Source organism: Rhinolophus ferrumequinum, chromosome 10, assembly GCF_004115265.2.
Source record: "Rhinolophus ferrumequinum isolate MPI-CBG mRhiFer1 chromosome 10, mRhiFer1_v1.p, whole genome shotgun sequence".
Lineage (NCBI taxonomy): Eukaryota > Metazoa > Chordata > Mammalia > Chiroptera > Rhinolophidae > Rhinolophus > Rhinolophus ferrumequinum.
The window spans coordinates 87,833,918-87,854,266 of NC_046293.1; the positions used below are offsets into that span (position 1 = coordinate 87,833,918).

Consider the following 20,349-nt stretch of genomic DNA (forward strand, 5'->3'; position numbering starts at 1 on the left):
ATCAGGTACACTGTGGTATCCCTATACTTAGATCTGTACCCAAGAGAAATTAAAGCATCTCTACACAAAAACTTGTACACAAATGTTCAAAGCAGCATTACCTGTAAGAGCCAACAAGTAGAAACAACCCAAATGTGCATCAATTGATGAATGGATAAAGAAAATGTGGTATGTGCACAAAACGGAAGGACGTACTAATATATGCTACAACATGGATAAGCCTTTTCACCCATAAATACGGGTGCGTATTTATAGTATGTAAAGTATATCTCCATAAAGCTGTTCAAAACCACTGCCAGACAATCACAGCCGGAGTAAGCCACTGTCACTGGTGGGAGCACACTGTATTCCTCAGATCAGTAAGCATACCCTGGACTGGGAGCCTCCCCCCAAGACACTGGCTTCCCTCCACCTACCTGTATGCCAGCTCTCTCCAACTGCCATACTCCAAAATCCTTTTTAACATTCTATTACTTTATCCAGCTTGATCTCACTTTAGAGATGAAATCACTGGGGCCCATCAAATTTGAGGATCTCATCTAAATTCACACAGCTAATTAGTGGCAGAGCTGGAAGTACTGGAACCAAAATCTTCTGATTCCCAGCTGTTTACCTCCCTTGCTGCCTTTCTTGCTTCAGGCTCGTCCGTGTGGGGGACCTCCTCCTTACGCACATGGTAGCATTTGGGGCTCTGACAGTATTCTCATACACTATTTAATGCCAACATTTATACATCTTAATGCCAAAGAGATTTTTCTCGAATACAAAACAATTCAATACAATTGTATGTCTATATTCATTACCTATCTCTGTAAAGATAAATTAGAAATCAGTGACAGCCCCTAGCAAAGAACTGAGCCAAGCGGGGGTGGGGGGGATGTTTGATCAAATACGTTTTGTATTATTTGAATTCTTACCATATATCATTAAAGACATAATTAAAAAATATTTGTGCTATAAAAAGGCTCACAAAATTCCAACATTTATACTACATACATACCACATGTAGCATTCTCACTGAAAAGAATAAAAATTATAAAATATTTGGGCGATCTTCTTTAAAAATCCAGAAAATATATCTACATACAAAATTCAGAAATGACACAAAACTCAAAAACGTACGTCTTCTATCCTTATTTGGTAGGTGACCATAGATTTCATTTAGTGTCAACAAGGGATGTACCATTTAGCCTTATAAAACTAAATCAAACTCAGATCTAAAGCTTTGTGGTTATTTCTCCTTAAATACAGTTTGCTATGCAATGGAATGTGAAAGTAAGGGCTCGTCACAATTATCCTGATCTTTGTGGGAGGAATAAACATACACTCGGATATAAAATCATGATCCGAGGAAGATTAGTTTCTTCGTTTTATTTACTTTTTCCGGTATTAGCAAGAACTGTTGATTTCACACCCCCCACCAACACGACAGATGCATAACCCGAGCTGGTTCCCCACTTAGAGGCAGCGCCTCCGCGGAGGGAGGGGCAAAGGCAGCCATCTGTAACTGCTGGGAAGTGTCTTGCAGTTTTCCCACTCTGCCATGAAAAACTAGACTTGCTTAAAAAGTTCCCGGTCTCTTTAAAGGAAGCCGGTTGCAGGGGGGCTAACGCTGGTATATTAACCTTAGCAGTGGTTTCAAGCCATAAAAACTGCTATAGGGAGGAGCAGCAGCTGCCAGGCAGTCCAGCTTCGCCAAGGCTCTGGCGCTGCGGCCTGCAGGCACCCGGCCCGGCCCGCCCCGCCGCCCCGCCGCCCCGCTGCCCAGCGGGGGCAGCGGAGGAGCCCTCGGGGAGGTGGGCGAGGTTGTCAGCCAAACCTGCTCCTGCAAAAGTAGAAACGAAGCCCAACAAGGCGGCAGGAAAGGATAAATCTGCACACAAAAAAGAGCAAACCAAAGGCGAAAGGGGAGCAAAGGGAAAACAGGCCTAAGTGGCTCACCCAGAAACTAAAGATTACCTGCAGAAAACGGAGAAACGAAAAATGAGGAGAGTCCGCCTCTGAGGAAGCAGGAGAGAAAGAAGCCAAGTCAGATTAATATCACACCATGTCTTATCAGTGGTCCCTGTCTCCCTGCTTGTACAATCCAGAGGAAGATTTCTGTTAACTAGTTTGTAAATGCAAGTAGCTCCAGAAACGTTTTTAAGAAGGAGGGAATTCCACCTCATCCCATTTTTTAAGTGTCAATGCTTTTTTTAAAGAGGTGAAATCATGTGCTGGTTGCTCATTTTTTTGGTACAACCAGAAAACACTGGGATATTGAATATGGGAGGCTTTGATTGTCTTGGGTGTCAGCTTAACATTCCATAGATGGAGGCAGTATTTATATCCTATAATACAGAGCATATTAAGTGGTCATTTGGTGTCAGTCATGCATTTAGTAGGTCTTGAACATTGTGAATTACTTCTATTCCCGTTTTTGGTAGAATTATTTCCTAAACAAAACCACTCCTTGATCTTTGCTCTCCCTGTCATGATTTTGCACACTCTGTACCATCTTTGGTCGTGGCAGTCCAGTTTTCCCTAATCATTTTGTTAACGTGCTGTGAAAGATTGAAAATTTGAGTATGTCATGTATATGATATTAAATTGTGAATTAGCGGGACTTTGATATAACAGCATAACAACATTTGAAGGTATTGGTACTTGATATTCTACTAAGGAAAATTAGCCTCCAAATTGTAAGCTGGAAAGTCAATGGAATAACTTTAGAAAAAGAATCACAACTACATGACGTTTGAGGTTTTTGTTACGTACATTAAGAATTGTGTACAAATTGAAATGTCTGTGTACTTATCCTCAAAATCACCAATAAAATCTTGGTTATGAAAGGAAAAAAAAAGTTGCTATAATCGTGCTCCCCTGGGGACAGGTCACCCCAGTTGTGGCCCTCAGCCTTGGGCATCAGGGTGCCCTGAAGGATCCCTAAACCTGGAAATGGATTTCACTGATCAATCTGGAGCTGGAAACACATGGCGAGGCAGGTGACAAGCTGGTGGGTGGATGGTAGGATGGTAGGTACTCCTGCAGCCCAAAGCAGGCAAGGTCTGCCGTGTGCACTGTCACCAGGGCGTGGGGAGAATTCAGAGCGCCGAGCCCAGGGGCTCCGGGGACCTTGTCCACACCAGCCAGTCCTGTGGTGGCCTTGAAGCTGCGGTTGTGGTGTGCCCAGCTGGGCCAGGTGGCAGGGCTCCAGGCTTCGACAGTGTTGCTGGTGTTATTCGGGCCCCTGAGGCCGAGCTGGGCCGGCTGGAGCCACCGTCCGGCACCGAGGTTCGCTCTTCTCCTTGCACTTCCTGTGCGAGGCAGCAGATAAAGCAGGCCCTGGATGAGCAGGATGCTGGCGCAGCTGACGCCGCCGCCAATCACGGCAGCCTTGAAGAAGGTCTCCTATTGTGGCGCAGGCTTGCACACGTGATCTGAGGACCACTGGGCGCTGCGCCCCATCCTCTGGTGGCCTGATGTGAAGATAGTCCCCACGGCAGTGCCACTGCCACGAAGGGCTTGGAAGGTGCCCTGCGGGGGCAGCCGCACAGGAGCTCAAGTGCCTGCGTGGTTCCAGGGGTGGTCGTGGCGTTCCCATACCTCCTCCCCACGTCACCCAGCTGTGGGGGGCTGCTCCGCACATCCCTGAACGCTCCGCCCAGACCTCTTCCCTCGTGTTAATGATTCCGCCTTCAAAGTAATTTATTACGCTAGAATTCCCATAATTAATTACAACAGCAACATAAAGAAGACAAAACTTGAGAGGTATTTTTAGTCACCTATGGAGTGCTGACACTTTGACTGTTAATGGTCCTAAATAGGTAGACTAGAGCTATAGAATGTCCTGAATTAAAAAACATTCATTCGAACAGCAAATATGCTACGTTGGGTACAGGTTCTAACAGACTAGTCATGATGATCATAGCCTGTGACAACACATAACTCTTCATTTATCCCTTCGTTCACTCAAATATTTAATGAAGGATTATTACGTGCCCAGCCTTATGCTAGAAACTTCTGATAAAATAGTCATCATAAACAGACTTGTTTTCTGTTTTCATGGAACTTAGTCTAGTCGAGGAAACAAACATAAATCCAATCATTGCAAAAAAATTTTTTAAAGATGTGTAGCTAAATTTGGGACCAGTGTTGTGAAGAAAATTATCCTGCAGGCAACGGAAGTTTTTAAACAGCACAGCAGCAGGTTCAGATCAGCACATTAGGATAAGAAGAAAACTCGTAGTTCAATGAAACTACAGCGTAGAGAAGTATTTAAGGCAGCAGAGCCAAATAACTACGTAGAATTACAATGTTAACATTCTTCTAATTCTTATGAAAGGTGCCAAGGAATTTTCAGTGATTATAAATCCAAGGCCAGTTTTATTGCTGATGTCCTCAGAGAACTTTGGTCTTGCCAAGCCCGGGGCCTTGGCCCAGCAAATACTAACTCCAGACACTGTTCCGTGAGTAACATCAGCCTTTTCCTTTCCAGTCTTCCTTCCATGACCCTGCCAACATTTCAGAGTCATGACCATGGACATCCCGGTCAGGATAGCTCTCCACTTATTTCAAAAGAGGAGACTCTGCTCACCTGATTATCTAGTTTCAGCTGCCGCAGCTTCTTGGCCTCATCTTCAAAGGCACTATTTAAAAAAGAAAAGAAAAGAAAGCATGTAAAGAAAAAATCCTTTCAAAACCATGTCAATTTCCTCTTCTCTGTGCAGCCACTCCTCTGGCCATTTGGAACCCATTAACTCTGGGCGGAAAAGCATCCGTTTCTAGATGCGGCCCACACTGAGTGCAGGCCGACTGCCATCCTTAATGCCACGCACATTCCACAGTGGCCCTGAGGAGACTAAAACACCCAAAGGATAAGAAAGGTACAGAACACAGAATCCACACATGCAGGGATGTTTTTTTTTTCTTCTTTTAAACCATACACTGAACACTCATGATATTCTGGACACACTACAAAGTGTTTTGCATACATTATTTATTGATTCCCCCAAACAACCCTATGACTTAGGTAGTTATTTTTCACACTTTGTAGGGGAAGAAACAGAGACTTGGAGAGCCATGCATAAGGTTAAACAGCAGAAACAGACCCTAAGCCCGATCTCTTTCCATAGTCTAAACTCCACCTAAAACCAAATAAATCTTTTTTTTTTTTTTTGGAGCTAGCTGTAGGAGAGGGACAATTAGATTGTGTATAATATCTCACTATATACCCCACTGATTTCCTGAAGATCTAGGAGTACTCTTCAAGTTAGCCATTAACAAAACATGCTAGGCATTGAAGGAAACAATAAGTATGGGTGAAGAGACAAAATCTAATACCACTAGGAGACAGATTTTCTTCATGGAAGAAAACAACAAAAATGGAATAAAAATGAAAAGCCAAACACTTTTTACGGTTTTAAAAATTTGACCTGAAGCCTTTTCTATTTTTGACAATGTCTTAATTTAAGATTTTATTTTGTGACTCAGCATTTTTGGAAACAGAAAAGTATGAAACATGGCAGGAATGGTTCTCAATTATTTTTATTATAAATTTTTACTGGGAGCTTACTATCAGGAAAAAAAACCATAAAAATGAGGTCCTATTTAAGAAGACAAATTCCATGGCTACAAAGGGAAGCATGGCTTTCCCTGCATTTGGGGTAATTACACCAAAGTATCTATCGATGGTTTAATAGTTTACCACTACATTCCTACATTTAGAAGGTTTTATGCATTTTAATAATGCATTGCAACTTGTATTTTGCATACTGTCTCCAAGACTCTTCCTGTCTGTCAATCTTAAACAGATTTAATAACCCTTTGGACACAAATGTGGAGGTGCATTCTGATTCTCTGACAATCCCCTCTATGAATTCTCTTACAGCCTTTATGTTAAAAAAACAAAACACTGGGTACTTAAAACAGATCATCTCCTTTTTCCCTGCACAAAAGAAGGACAAACAAATAAAAATGTCAGATATAATTCTGGCCTCAACTTCATGGCCTGCATTTCTCTTAGATACGTTCTTGTTTTCCTTAATGTCTTTAATCCTCATTCACATAGTTTAAAATTCTAGCTTTATGAATAGAGTGCTAGACTATCATTAGTATTCAGTGAGTATTACTATGAATTTGATAAAGTTCTACATAAAATGATTAAGACAAAAAAATATTATGAACATTATAATTTGGTGTAAAAATCTGCTGTTATGAACTAGCATTTTGAACAACTACTGTTATTATTCTGCTTTTCCTCCAACTCACTCTGCCCTCAACACGAAACCAGAATTGCAAAACTCTCTGGCATGTAAAAAAAACAAAAACAAAAACAATCATCCGATTCCCCCCCTCCCTCAAATGCTAAGACCTCCTCAATAATGCTAAATTCTGACACACAACTAAAGTCCTCAAAGATTTCTCTTCCGGCCTCTAATAACAGTGAAGAAACAAGGTGTGTCTTCAATGCCCTGTCTTGACATCATTTAATTCCTTTCATCAGGCCTGGGCAAGCTGAATAATTTAAATAAACAGGGTATAATCAAAGCATTTAACCTGAACAGAAGAAGCACTAAAAAGATGCTATGAAACTGTAATATTTAGATACCTCTTATACATCAAAAGCTACACTGTCTCTGAGCTCTAGTGTTAAATTATAACTTAGCAGAAATAATAAAGATATTTTATATACTTATACTAAATCTGAACTAGAATTTCTAGTCTAAACTAGAATATGATCTTACTAAATTTGCATTTTTTTTCCTTTAATATTCTCTTTCCTTTATTTCAAACTGAGTTGTTGAATAGTAAGCCTAACCAAGCCTGCTTAGTAAATCAACACAAAACAGAATTTTTTTTAATAAAAATTTTTAAATTTGAGGTATAACTGACATATAACCTTATATTATGTTCAGGTGCACAATATAATGATTTGGTATTTGTATACACTATGAAATGATTACCACAGTAAGTCTTAGTTAACATTTATCATCACATAGTCACAAATTTTTTTTCTTGTGATGAGAACTTTTAAGATCTACAGTCATAGCAACTTTCAAATATGCAATACAGTATTATTAACTATAGTCACCATGCTGCACATTACATCCCCATGACGTATTTATTTTATAACGAGGAGTTTATACCTTTTGACACATTTTTTCTACCCCCACCCTCTAGCAATTAACAATCTGTTCCCTGTATCTATGAGCTTGTTTTTTTATTTTGTTTTGTTTTGTATTGTATTGTTTTTCAGATTCCACATATAAATGAAATCATAAGCACAGGTTTCCCCTGCTATTCCAAAGTAGAGTTCCTGTGAAACCTTTTTTAAGCCGAAATGGCATAAAGCAAAGAAGCAACTACCATTCCTTTGTATGGAAAATTTTTTGATGTTCTCAGACCCAAAAAATAACCTAGTAAATCATATCAAATATGCTTAATTCCACCCAGTTTTACCCTAAGCATAACACTCTTACTAGCTCTCTTGGGTTTTGTGATACCTTCGGACACCTCTTGCTAACAAATGCGCTTGGCCTAAATCCAGATAAAGCACAGACACTCACAGACACAGTTCACAGCTGTGGCCGCCTGATGCTGGATGCTGAGTGCAGTTCCCAGGGAAGGAGTGTGGCCACTCTAGCTGCTTGGGGTGCATGCTGCCTCTAGACTGGCTGCAACACAAACGCTGAATGCTATTTATGCTTTTTGCCTTTTTTCATAAAGTGAAAATCCTCTTCGGATTCTTTCAGTTAGCACAACAGGTACTAACATAGGCTTTTCAGAAGAGCGAAGTGGCATAACACCAGCTTTTGAAAAGTGGAAGCTACATGTACTCGTCTTTCCCTCTCTGACTTATCTCACTTAGTAGAATGTATGGAGGAGAAAATGGTGAGTTCAGCTTGACCACTGAATTGGAGAGCTGAGCTGGAGATATCTATGGGACCACAAAGTAGAAAGGGTAGTAAACAGCTAAAAGACAAGACTTCTTTGCGAGAGAGAAATCTTGGAAAGGAATTGCTCAGGACCTCGGGACTCAGGAGAAGGCACCAGTGAAGGGATGAAGATGAGGTTGAATCCTTTACCGGATTTAGCACCGATCCCTGCACAGACGGATGCCTGAAGTGTGTGGGAAGCAGTGGCCACTGGGGCTGATGATGCCTGTGACAGAAACGAGTCAACTGTCTTTTTTGCATGAGTGAATATAAGCCAATGAAGTGATCACAATCCTGGATCAATAACAGCACGGAAAGCATGAACTGAGTATCACTCCCAACGATGAGCTATAAAAATGAGAAAGAATGTTCTATCAAGTATTTATTTAAATTGTTAATCTAATGAAAATCATTTTTTTTTTTTGTACAGAGCCATGGTATAAATTAACAGGTTAATATACAACCACAAAGACTTCCTGCAGAATAAAAGAAATGTAATTACTATTTTTCCTCCCATTTTTGCCATGAAAAATTTCCTATTTACTTGGTATAAACAGGGAAAACCTTAAGCATACACCTGGGACACACTCAGATCTGCTACTCAAGTGTGGTACACGACCATTCCTACACAACACCGTCCTCTGAACTACTCCCCAATTACTGACCACAATCTAAACTGAAGAAATCTACAAGGCTTTCTCACTGCAGAGCACGCACAACAATTTTCTGAAACTGTGTGCTACCTGCTCATCTTTGTTTATTGGCCCCAAAAATATTCCCTAATCCCCCAATACTATTCACTTATTCATCTAACACATATTTGGTAAAAGTCTGCCACAAGGTTGCCCCTACTCATTCATGCCTGTACACACACTTTTAAGAATCACTAGATGAACTGAAAACAATGCAAGCATCTGGCAAGAGTAAACTGGATAATAAAATCTGGTATAGTCATGTAATGGAATGTGATACATTAATGAAAATGAATGAACTTCACCTTAACACAAATCTATAAATGGATTGCAAACAAAATGTAAAAAAAACAGGCAACACAAAAAATAATACATTTTTAAGCTTCCTTTTATATAAAGTTCAAAAACATAAACCAAATTAGATTGCTCATAGAATATACACATAGGACAAAGTGATAATGAAGAGAAAGGAAATGATCATTTCAAAAGTTACAGTAGACCCATGCATCTACGGCCAATCAATTTTCGACAAGGTTGCCAAGATCATTCATTCAATGGGGAAACAACAGTTTCTTCAACAAGTGGTGCTAGACAACTAGATAGCCACTTGCAAAAGAATGAAGTTGGATCTCTTACACCATATATAAAAATTAACTCAAAATTTATCAAAGATACAACTGTAAAAGCTAAAATTGTAAAACTCTTAGAAGAAAATGTAAGAGTAAATCTTCATGACACTGGATTTGGCAATGATTTCTAGGATATGACACCAAAAGCATGAACAATAAAGATACATAAACTGGACTTCATTGAAATTAAAAACTTCTGTCATCAAAGAACATTATAAAGTTGAAAGACAACCCATAGAATGGGAGACAATATTCTAAATCATATATCTGATTACTTTGGTATTCAGAATATACAAAAAACTCTTACAACTCAACAATCAAAAGAAAAATAACCCATTTTCTTAAATGTACAAAGATTCTAAATAGACTTTTCTCCAAAATAGATACCATGTTTCCCCGAAAATAAGACCTAGCTGGACTTACTGGGTCTGAAGTGATATCTCATTATAGTTTTGATACACATTTTCCTGATGATTGATAATGTCAAGAATCTTTTCATGGGCCATTTGTATACCATGTTTCCCTGAAAATAAGACCTAGACGGACAATCAGCTGTAATGCGTCTCTTGGAGCAAAAATTAACATAAGACCTGGTTTTTATATTATGTTAGGTAAGAAGACCCAGTCTTGTATTAATTTTTGCTCCAAAATGCTCCATGAAAAGATTCTTGACATTATCAGTCATCAGGAAAATGTATATCAAAACTACAATGAGATATCACTTCCGACCCACTAGGATGGCTATAATAAAAAAGATAGTAAGTGTTGGTGAGGATATAGAAATATCAGAATCTTCATATATGGCTGGTAAGAATGTAAAATGATGCAGGCCTAACAGTTCTTCAAATGATTAAACATAAAGTTACCATATGACCCAGAAATTCCACTCCTAGGTAGATATGCAAGAGAAATCAAAGCACATACCCAAGCAAAAACATTTTTTCTTTACAGGTATATTATTTCTTTACTCAAAAAGATTTTTAAAATAATGTATGACTTATACGGCGATTGCTGGTGCCACACCATTCTTGTATGGATTAATTTTTTCTAAGTTTTTCTACATTGATTATAAAAAATAATGCATACCCATTTCATAAATTTTATAAAAATGCATAAAGAAAAAGAAATGGTCTTTTCATAATCCTACCATCTTGAAATATCACTGCGAACATTGCAGTAAACATTCTTCCATATATTTCTATCAATTTTTATATATTTGAAATAATATTTATGATTTTTGCATCATTTTAAGACTATACCAAAAGCATCTTTTGATGTTATTACAAAGGTTTTATAATTATAATATTAAATTGCTATATAATATTCTATTGTATAGACATTCTATAATTTGTTTCTTTTTTATTGTAGTAAAAAACACATCACATTTAACTTGTCAACCATTTTAAGTGTACAGTTCAAGAGTGTTAACTATATTTACACTGTTGTGTGCATACAAATTTTTATAGCATTTATAGCACCATTATCCATAATAGCCAAAATGTAAAAACAACCCAAATGTCCATCAACTGATGAATGGATAAACAAAATCTAGTATATCTATACAACAGAATATTACGCAGCCATAAAAGGAATAAGTACTAAAAATTGGGAGAACCTCAAAAACATGCTAAGTGAAAGAAGCCCGTTACCAAAGACCACATATATGATTCCATTTTTATGAAATGTCTAGAATAGACAAAGTTACAGAAAGTAAAAGAGTGATTGCTTGGGGCTGTGGGATAGGAGTGGGGGGATGACAGCTAAAGGGTATGAGGTACCTTTCTGAGGTGATGAAAATATCCTAAAGTTGACTGTGGTGATGGCTACACATCTTTGTGAATATACGAATAACCACTGAAGTATATACTTTAAATGGGTGAAGTACATGGTACATGAATTAAATCTCGATAAAGCTGTTATTTAAAAAAAAATCCACGCATCCATACCAACTGTAAATAAATAAAGTGGCACAGCAACAAATAAAGGGCATTACAGGATAATGGCAGTAAATATGGAAGGAATGACAGAAGTAGAATATCACCATTTTATAACCACCATATTAATAATTGACTCTTGCAAGAAACATCGATGGATGCTATAACCACTGAGTGAAGAAGGATATTCAACACAACTCAAGTGTCTCCCCACAGATCACATTAATTACAAAGAGGAAAAGGTAACTTTACAATGAAGAAATCTGGCAGACATTACCTGAACCAAGTGATGGGATACAGTAACTATGATGGGACAGACTGACATCAGGTGTCCCCTGAAGTGATGTACTGAGACTACAATATATTTAATATTCTTGTCAACAATATTTAAGCTAAATCTTATTCGGAAGGAAACAAACCCAAATTGAAGGAAATTCTCTAAGACAACTGTCAGGACTTTTCAAAAATGTCAACAGCAAGAAAGACCAAAAAAAAAACAAAGGCTGGAGAACTGTTCCATGTTAAAGTAGAGGAGAGTAAAGCTATATCTGGCAACCACACATAAACATACAAACAGCAAAGACTATTACGGGTGCACTGAGGACATGTGACTCTGAGCTACATATTAGACAAGAGTATTATATTAATGTGAGGTGTCCCACACGTGGTAATAGTGACCTGGTCATGTGGAAATTGCCCTCCTGAGTGAGAATGGGGTAGAAATGAGGGAATGGGAATAGGACCGGAGGATGGGAGAAGCCACGCTTCCCTGAGTATTCAAGAATCCATAATGGTATGAATGAGTGAATAAATGGGGGCAAAAGGACAGAACTTTCATACAGAAAAAAAATCCAATTAATAAAGATAAAGAAATGATTGAAAAAGAAAATCGCCACTAGGCAAACAGCACAGTGATAATTACTGCAGGCAAGTCCGATCACTAGATCTAAAATTAGTGGGTGAGAGTACATGAGAAACAGGGTATTTGCAGAGTCTCAGAGTATCTGCCCACAAGATAATTACCACTACAAAGGGCAATGGGAACTCTGTAGTAGATAGAGGAACGTGGGAGGCCGGCCGTACGGAAGGGTTAGGATTACCACGACCAGCAGTAAGAACAGCAGCGTGCTGTTCCTCTGACCTCATGACCCGAGAAGGGCAGAGCGTCATGTCTGTAGCATTCTTGCCAAACATGCATAACCTGAATTTAATCATGAGGAGACACCAGACAAACCCACACTAAGGAACATTCTACAAAATAACTGGCCAGTACTCTTCAAAAACGTCAAGGACAGGAAGGGCAAAGAGAGACTAAGAAACTGTTCAGATTGGAGAAGACAAAAGGGACATGACAACTAAACACACCCCAGGATGCTGGGTTTGAATCGTGGACTAGAAAAGGGCCACTAGTGGGGAAAGAGGCAAAATTCAAATAAGACCTTTGAATTAATTAATAGTCATGAATCAATATTAATTTCCTGATTTTGATAACTGTACTATGGTTACGTAAGACATTAACATTAGGGAAAACTTAGTAAAGGATATACAGAAATTCTCTGATATTGTTACAATTTTTCTGTAAGTCTAATTTAAAAGATTTTTTAAAGATACTAAAAAATAATGTTAATAAGCAATGAATCCAGGTAAAAGGCATAGGTAATCAATTGTACTTTTCTTGCTACTTTTCAGCATATTTTAATTTTTTTCAAATTAGAGGAAAAAAAGAAAATAGACATTTTGCTAAATGACTACTTTACAGTTAAGGACTGAGGACACTTAAAAATCCATATGCCCTTTAACCTAGCATCTACATTACACACAGTATTTCTAAGGAATGGAGATAGTACAGAATAATAAAGAAATTTGCCCAAGGTCAAAATTCTGAGGAACTGAAACTCATTCAATTGTTAGTATCTAACAGACCATTCTGCCAAATAGTCTGAAGAATTTAATAACGGATCAACCACCTAGATTCCATGATTACTCTACACTCTCAACGTTCCTTTTAAGTTCTCTTGGCCCACAAAAAATGAAAAAATGTTCTAGCTGCCAGTTACACAAAATCCATTGCTACTGTTCAGTAAGAGAGTGTTTCCTGCTGCCCCCTACACGTGCCAAATAGCGAGGAGGCTGTAATCAGCACTTAACTGCAATGTGGCCCATGAGCCAGGAGGCTAAGCAGCCTCCTCTGTGGTCCTGGAGGGACTCAACAGCCTCCTTGCCAGGAACACAGCAGGATTAGACTCTGCAAAAAGGAAGGCTGTGAGCAGCCCAGGGCTTTTCTAATAGTAACTCGAGTGAACACTTCCTTTACTGATGATATTACTGCTTCATAACATCACAAATGATACTGTTCAGTCTCAGAGATCACAATTAAGAAACAGAAGAGAAGGAAAGCCTTACCCCACTTTATTAAATAAATGCAACAAATGCCAATGTGGATTGATAAAGAGGACAACTTGGAAGGCAATTTATTCATTTTACTTAGAAGAATTCATAATCATCAATCTTTAGTAATTAGCTACCTGAATGAAGTTAAATAAATACAATTTATAAAAACCTGGTTCAACTCAATCTATCAAAAATAAATATACTTACTATGTGTGACAAGGAATTACTGGAAAGATGATGGTATAGGAAAGATAAAGGAAAAAAGGACTACCTCAAGACAATAGCTACAAAAAGTAACGTAATTTTTGATTCTTAATTCTAGTCAGTTATTCATGCTTAATTGAAGATTTGACTACCACCCTCTTGAGAAAAACTGAAAATTGTAGGTTTGATTATGACTTTTACTTAAGTTCACATACTAAAAAAAATCAACAAATTGAACTTCATCAAAATAAAAACAAACTTGTTTTGCAAAAGATTTGCTATGAAAATTAAAAGGCAAGCCACAGACTGGTAGGAAATGTTTACAAAATACATATCCAACAAAGGACTTATATTTAAAATTGAAAGAACTTTTATCAGTTTACTAAGAAAACCCAATTAAAAATTGGACAAAAGATTTCAACATTTATTTCACAAAAGAAGATACGCATATTCAAACCACCATGAGATATCAGTACATACACACACTGGAAAGGCTAAAATTTAAAAGACTACAACCATACCAAGCAGTGACTGAGGAACGTGGAGCAACTTGAACTCTCAAGGTCCTAGTCAAACAGCAGTTGTATGTACTCGTAAAATATACAACCACTTTGGAAAACAGTTGGTCAGTTTCTTTAAAATGTCAAACATATAACTAGCATTTGATCCAGCTGCTCCACTACTAGATATTTACCTGAGAAATGAAATGCCCACCAAAACAAACAAACAAAGCTATACATATACGAAGGTTCACAGCAGCTTTATTTGTAATAGCCAAAGACTGAAAACAACCAAATGGCCATCAGCAGGTGAACAGATAAGCAAATTTTATATGGAATACTATTCAGCAATAGGAAAAGTTATTGATACACACAACAAAATGGATGAATCTCAACATCATTCTGCTAAGTACAAAAAAACACACACATACTGTAAAATTAGATTTATATAAAAGTCTAGTAGATACAAACTAATCAGTAGTGACAAAAGGCAGATCAGTGTGTGTCTGAGGGTGAGGAGGAGAGCTGGATTACAAAGGGCAGGGGAAAACTCTGGGGTAGCTTCATTATCTTGACTGTAATGACAGTTTCACAGGTACATACGTCAATACTCATCAATGTACAGTTCAAGTGTGGAGTTTGGTATATATACATCAATTATACCTCAATAAAGCTATTGTAAAATTTCACATACAAAGGCAGTTAAAATAATTCACAATCCAGATCCAACTCCAGCACTAGTGTCAATTTAATGTTAAATCTATGCAACCTACATATTTTAAACTTTTGCCAACTGTAATGATAGAAAATCTCCAACATCAAAACTATGTTAAATGTGCTCCCATACACACACTTCAGCCCTCTTATAAATATTTGAATATAAAGATGATCTAATATCAGGCTTGCAACAAAAATATGCAAAATAAATGAGCATGTAAACTGGAGAATGGAACTTATATGAATTAGATTTCAGTTCCTCTGTTACTACTCTCTCAAGAGGGCCAATGGGCCGAAGACCCACAAAGCTCTTCTTTCTTAAGCAAAGGTGGGCAATTTGAGAAGCAAATGCTTGTCCACCCCGCTAACCTTACTCACAGAAATAGACACTCTCTTCCTATCACAGAGGAAGAGATGTTTACCTTTCATAAAGTGAACTCCCACTGGAACACTGATTCTGGCCTCTCTCCCACCAAAATGAATATTGAATATTGCTCCTGTATCTTCAGCCTCTCTGTCTCTAGTAGATTCTTTCCTCTTCACAATCATTCTTTGAAAAGATACCTTCCTAGACCTCATCTATCTATAAAGCTATGACTCTATCTCCACTTCCCATCATCATTAAGTAACTTAAGAATAAGGAACACTCATTGTCACCATTTCAACTACAATTCACTTCTCAACTACTGCAATCTGGCTTTATTCCCTTATCATTTTTCCCAAACTCTTTTTTCTAATTGCCAAAGTAATAGTTTGTTTTCATTCTTCATTCCTGCATGACTTCCCTGAAGTATTTGACAAGAATAAAACTACTAGCTCCTTCCTCTATTGTTTTCTTGAAAACTCCTTGGTTCTACTCTTACCCACCTGCCATGCAGTCTCCTTTCATTCAATTCATTCAGCAAATATTAAGCATGGTTGTACATACCAGCACTGAGTTAGGCACTAAGGATACAGGAATTAAAAGGAATTAGTCTCAGTCTTCATAACACTTATACTCCTTCATTTTCCATTCTCCTCCATTCACTGATACTGCAGCCAGGATTACATGCTCACCTACAGGTACTTCCTATGTCATCAAATCTATTTCCATGACTGTAACCGTCAAAACTTTATCTCTAGCATCCATATAAACTCTGCCCAAATATCTGAACCAAGAATGCCTAAGACAGACTCCAAGCAGTCCTGATAAGACTAAAGGAGCAAATTGAGATTTTGGCTGCTGCCTTCCAACTGAGTGTGCAATTAGCGTTCAGACAAGTGATCTCTTTATATAAAAATCAACAATCTTCACAGGAAAATAACAGAATCCAGAGTCTTTACAACTTATCATTCGTAATGTCCAGAACACAATTACTCCACATGTAAAGAAATGGGTAAAATATCAGTAAAAATTATCCAATCTGGAGAACAGAAGGAAGAACTATTTTCTAAAACATGAACAGAGATTCAGGGACCTATGGGACAATATCAAAAAGTTTAATATATGTGTAATTAAAATAAGCACTAAAATTTTCCCAAGTTTGGTAAAAGACATAAATTCACAGATTCAAAAGCTCAATGAACCCCAAGAATGATGAATGTACACACACACACACACACACACACACACACACACACACACCCTAATTCAATGATCAATTTCTCTAAGAAAAATCCTCAATTTTGTAATAATTTCTTAAATAATTTTTAAATAATTTCTTCTGCTCTGCCTCAAAAGTGTTTTGAACATTTCTAAATTCTAACTGTGTTATAATTATATATAAATTATACTTATCCTGAATATCTTGATGTTATGTTCATAATCATTTCCTACCAACTAGAGCAGCGACATTCAAAAATTGCTGATAGTGAAACGGTAAGAACTATACAGAGGATGCCAAAAGAAATGTATACACATCTTAAGAAAGGAAAAAACTGCATTAAAATTGTAATACTCAATATATACTGATAATGAAAGATGAATACAGTCACATGTATACATATTTTTGGCACCCCCAGTATTATTCACCGTAATTTAACACACATAGAGATGCATAATATAAAGGTGCATAAACACAAATAACTATTGGAACACCCTCCCTATTCACCTGATCTGACCCCCAATGGCTTCTTTCTTTACCTGAAGATAAAGGAAATATTGAAAGTAAGACATTTTGATGACATTCAAGACATCAAGGCTTGCAACAAAGACGACAGCTCTGATGGCCATTCCACAAAAAGAGTTCCAAAACTGCTTTAAAGGGGGACTAAGCACTGGTGGGGACTAAGCACAACTTCCCAAGGGAGTATTTCAAAGGTGACTGTAGTGATATTCAGCAATGAGGTATGTAGCACTTTTTCTAGGATGAGTTCACGACCTCGTATTTTGGATATTAGCCCCTTTATCAGAGGCGTTGTTTGCAAATATCTTCTCCCGTTTGGTTGACTGACTCTTTGTTTTGTTGATCGTGTATTTTGCTATTTCGTGTATGAAGCTTTTTAGTTTCATACAGTTCCATTCATTTATTTTTGCTTTCACTTCCCTTGCCTGTGAGGTCAAATTCATAAAATCCTCTCTGAACCCATAAGTTTGATGAGTCCATAAGTTTGATACCTATGCTTTCTTCTATGCAATTTATTGTTTCACATCTTATGTTTAGGTCTTAGATCCATTTTGAGTTAATTCTGGTATATGGTGACAGCAGGCTAGTTTCCTTCTTTTTGCACGTGGCTTTCCAATAGTCCCAACACCATTTATTGAAAAGGGTTTCTTTTCTCCATTGTATATTTTTGGCTCCTTTGTCCAAAATTATCTGCCCATATATATGTGGGTTTATTTCTGGGTTTTCAATTCTATTATAAATGAATTTCTGATCTTTGTCAGTATATATTTGTATACGTTTTTCTTTTTCTCAACCTGAGTTTATTATTAATTTTTAAAATTACCATACAGTTAAGTTGACTTTTTAAATGTACTATGAATCAACACATATAAAGATCTGTGGGCCGGCCCAGTGGCTCAGGTGGTTGGAGCGCTGTGCTCCTAACGCCGAGGTGGCCAGTTCGATTCCCACATGGGCCAGTGAGCTGCGCCCTCTACAGCTAAGACTGTGAACAACGGCTCTCCCTGGAGCAGGGCTGCCGTGAGCAGCCAGAGGTTGGCGTGGGTTGCCATGTGCTGCCGCGGGCTGCTGTGGGCTACCGTGTGCTGCCATGAGCAGCTGGTGGCCAGTGTGAGTGGCCAGCAGCCAGCGAGAGCTGCCGTGAGCCGCTGTGAGCACCCCACTGACAACTGGCGACCGACTGCCTGAGCCGGGGGGAGCACAAGGCTCATAATACTAGATGGGCCAGGGAGCTGTGTCCTACACAACTAGGACTATGAGAAACTATGGTTTGAACCGGAGTGGGGGGGAGGCAGAAGAAAGGGGGGAAAAATGATCTGCTGTGAACTCTGCAAAAACTCATTTTGGTCTATTTTTTCAATTATTTTATATATATACTCATATATATCTCCTTTTATTGACAAATTTCATATACATATCATGTTTTAATGGATAAAGTACTCTATCCCTCTGATAAAATGGGATCCTATAATTTTCTCCTCTTTTAAATGTGGAACTTTTTCTTCTTTTTTGGTATCTTTACTCAGCAATGAGTATCTTTAATTCTTTAAAGAGGGATTTTCAGTCAAACGTCAAAAATTATAATATTATGGTTCCTTATATATAATTCTTCAAGATGGTTTTCCCCCTAATAGTACTTCATAAATTTATATTATTACCAATAAGTTAATAACCTTTTTCTCTATGATCTTCACAATTTAGGATGTTATTTGATAGGTTACTGATGCATTAAAGTAACTTAAGGGCATTTAATTTGTGCATTTTTAATTACTAAGGAATTAGATGGTATCTTTTACCATCTAATGAATAATTATTTCACCTGATATACAACTGGGAAAAGTTTAGAATTAGATCCAGAAAGTCATATAATCAAAGACACAAAAGAAGTTCAACCTGACTACCCTCTACTGCCTATATAATCAAAGTTCACAATATCTAAAGTATAATGACCCTAATTCATACTTTTAACGTATGTTTTCTTAGAAAAGTAAGTTGCTCCCATTATTTAAAAAATGTAAAAGTAAAGAAAAATATGCCACACAGTAATTATGCATTTTTCTTTCCATGTCATATATCAAAACTTTTTCCTTAATTTTTATAAGCATAATTTTTAATGGATGCATAATATTTTATCCATACCAACCTATTCCCATTGTTGGATATTTTTGTTGCTAATTTTTTAATAAGAAATATTAATGTACATATGTACATAGCCAAGAGAAATGAGTCTATATGTCCCCCAAAAGACTTGTATGTGCATAACATTCAAAAATTGGAATCACAAGTCTATGAACAAGAAAGTAGGTAGACAAATCATGGTATATTCATCCAATGGAATACTACTTAGCAATAAAAAAGATGTAAGTGGAAAGAGGCACAAGGGAACGTTCTGGGTGAGGGAAATGCTCTGTAGCATAGGGATACATACACATGTAAAATACTCATTGAGCTGCACACTTAAAATCTGTGTATTTTACTATGCATAGATTATACTGCAACAATAAATGGATGTTTAAATAAAATGTGTATCTGTATTTCAAGGTTTTTTTCTTGAGGTGAATTCCCAGAAACAGGATTACTAAGGTTACAGGGTGACCTTAAACCCTTTTTGGAACAAGAAGTCTGGTCAAAGAGTATGCAAAACTACCTCAATTCAGATTCCCACCAGTGTGTACTGCTGCTCAGACATAAAGTAAGCAGACATAAAGTGCTATTCTAGCACCACAGATACTTTAACTTTGCTTTTTAAAATATTTTTAATTTATTTAACCACTTGTTCTTCTTTAAGTCTACTACAAGTTTCTTTACATTTTACTTAAAATGGAAGCTTTTAAAAACTGTCTATAAGATTACTATAAACCCAACCAACGTCAATGATAACAAATGTCTAACAACAACAGAAATACGATAATAACAAGACACATGTCACGGGGGGTAAAGGGAAAGAGAAAGGTCCTGCTATTTGCTAGGGAGAGCGCTAAGGGCTTCATACATCTTATTTACTCTTCATATGAACCATGTAAGATTGACATTATTTTCTTTATTTTACAGATGTAAAAGGTTGGCTCCAAAAGATTAAGAAACACTGAGCCCAGCCTAAAGTCACATAAATTACAAAAAACAAAGGCAAAGTTTTATGCAAACATGTCCGACACCAAAGTTCATGATCTTTCCCTTTATGTAACCCTGCTTCTCAAAAAGTAACAGGTACACATCAACAAAATGATGGAAAAGGGGCATCTGGATAGCTCAGCTGGTTAG

At 37.4% G+C, this 20,349-nt stretch overlaps 1 protein-coding gene across 1 annotated transcript in view; it reads right to left on the reverse strand.

The window, feature by feature from the left end:
- The window catches only part of TULP3 (TUB like protein 3), a 63,512-nt gene that overhangs the window by 26,825 nt on the left and 16,338 nt on the right, over positions 1-20,349 (reverse strand). The window contains exon 2 of the mRNA XM_033118399.1: positions 4,577-4,628. Coding sequence (XP_032974290.1) covers positions 4,577-4,628 — 52 coding nt within the window. The remainder of the gene's footprint in view (positions 1-4,576; positions 4,629-20,349) is intronic.